This window comes from Vombatus ursinus, unplaced genomic scaffold, assembly GCF_900497805.2.
Source record: "Vombatus ursinus unplaced genomic scaffold, bare-nosed wombat genome assembly UNPS02011369.1, whole genome shotgun sequence".
Lineage (NCBI taxonomy): Eukaryota > Metazoa > Chordata > Mammalia > Diprotodontia > Vombatidae > Vombatus > Vombatus ursinus.
Genome location: NW_020951147.1, coordinates 5,721,970 through 5,723,633, shown reverse-complemented (window position 1 = coordinate 5,723,633; position 1,664 = coordinate 5,721,970). Strand labels below are relative to the sequence as shown.

The 1,664-nt window shown below is 52.5% G+C and overlaps 1 protein-coding gene across 3 annotated transcripts in view; it reads left to right on the top strand.

Annotated features, from left to right (window-relative positions):
- CAPN1 (calpain 1) overlaps nucleotides 1–1,664 on the top strand; it is a 26,979-nt gene that overhangs the window by 15,253 nt on the left and 10,062 nt on the right. For all 3 annotated transcript variants that reach the window (XM_027856041.1, XM_027856039.1, XM_027856038.1), the window contains one exon: nucleotides 744–904. In XM_027856041.1, coding sequence (XP_027711842.1) covers nucleotides 744–904 — 161 coding nt within the window. The remainder of the gene's footprint in view (nucleotides 1–743; nucleotides 905–1,664) is intronic.

Below are 1,664 nucleotides of genomic sequence, written 5' to 3'. Positions count from 1 at the left end.
CCCCCTCCCCAGCCACTTTGGACTCTCTCAGAAGGCCCCCTCCCCAGCCACTTTGGACTCTCTCAGAAGGCCCCCTCCCCAAGACCCCCTCCCCAGCCACTCGGTACTCTCCCCCAAGACCTTAAGCGTATGGTATCTCTGTCCCTAGAGCAAAGCATCGTGGGAATACAGGAAGGCTGTTAGAACGTGGGTCATAGAATGTCAGAGCTGGGAGGAACCTTACTTAGAACATAGAAAATGGAGTGTCAGAGGTAGGAAGGACCTTGGAACATAGAATGGACAAGCTGAGGGAGGATATAGATGATTTAGTCCAGGGAGTCTTAACCTTTTTTCTGTTATGGACCCATTGAACAACTAGTCTGGACAGACCCTTTCTCAGAATCATTTTTTGGAATGCATAAAATAAAATATACAGGATCACAAAATAAACCAATAATATTGAAATATTAAAAAAAACAACAACACAGACTCCAGGTTAGGAAGCCTTGATCTAGAACAACCCTAAAATTTAAAGAGGGGGAAACTGAGGCCCTGAAAAGACAGGTGACTATATTAGGTTCATGTGAGCGGTTAGCAGCATAGCTAGGATTTGAACCCAGACCCCAAGCTCTTTCTGCTACACTATGGGTAGGTGCTCCTGGGCTGTCCGCACCCTCGTGCTTTTTCCCTGCCCCCTCACCAGCCCATGAATAGCGTACCCCAGGGCCTGTTGGATGGCCTGGCTCATGTGTCGTGGCCCCCAGGATGTCCTTCAATGACTTTCTCCGTGAGTTCTCCCGTCTGGAGATCTGCAACCTGACCCCAGACACCCTCAAGTCAAACAAATTCCGCAAATGGAACACGACCCTGTACGATGGCACCTGGCGGCGTGGGAGCACGGCGGGCGGCTGCAGGAACTTCCCAGGTCAGCCCTGGCCCTAGCATGCCAGGGAGGCGAGAGGGAGGCACCCAGGAGAGATGCTGGGGGTCGGAGAGGGGAATGAGGAGCCACAGTCACTGGATTAGGGTTAGAGATGGACAGAAAAAGCATCATGAGGTCCTACAGGAACTTGGAGTTTAAGGACCTGGGTTCAAGTCCCTATTCTGCCGCCTCCTGCCTTCGTAGAGTCATGGTCTTAGAGCTGGAAGGAGCCTTGGCAGCTTCTCGTCCAGCCCTTATTGGCCAGGACTCCCCTTGGCAGCACACCTGGCCTTGCCTTGAAAAGCCCAGGGAGGGCTGATCCCCTGACTCCCTGGGCCTGGGCTCAGCCACTGGGAGGAAGCTTGTCTTGCCAATGTGCATAAGTAACCTCTTAGCTCCTCCCTTGTGCTCTTATGAACCTTGGAGCTGAATGGGCTCTGATTCTTCCTCCTAATGACAGCCCCCGAGCTGCTGGAAGTCAGCCTTACTTTCCCCTGAGTCTTTTCAGTCTAAATAAACATCCCCAGGGGGTCCCAACTAGCCTGTGCACCGCATGGTTCCTGGTCCTTCCCCACTCTGGGCACCCTCTTCTGGACACGCTTCAGTGACCATTGTCCTTCCTTCCTTTCCCTTCCTCTCTCCATTGCTTCCTTCCCTTTCTTCTCTTCCTTTCTTTCTACTTTCTCTTCCTCCCTCCCTCCCTTCCTTCCTTTTTTCCTTCCTTCCTCCTTCCCTCCCTCTCTTCCTTCCTTCCTCCCCCACT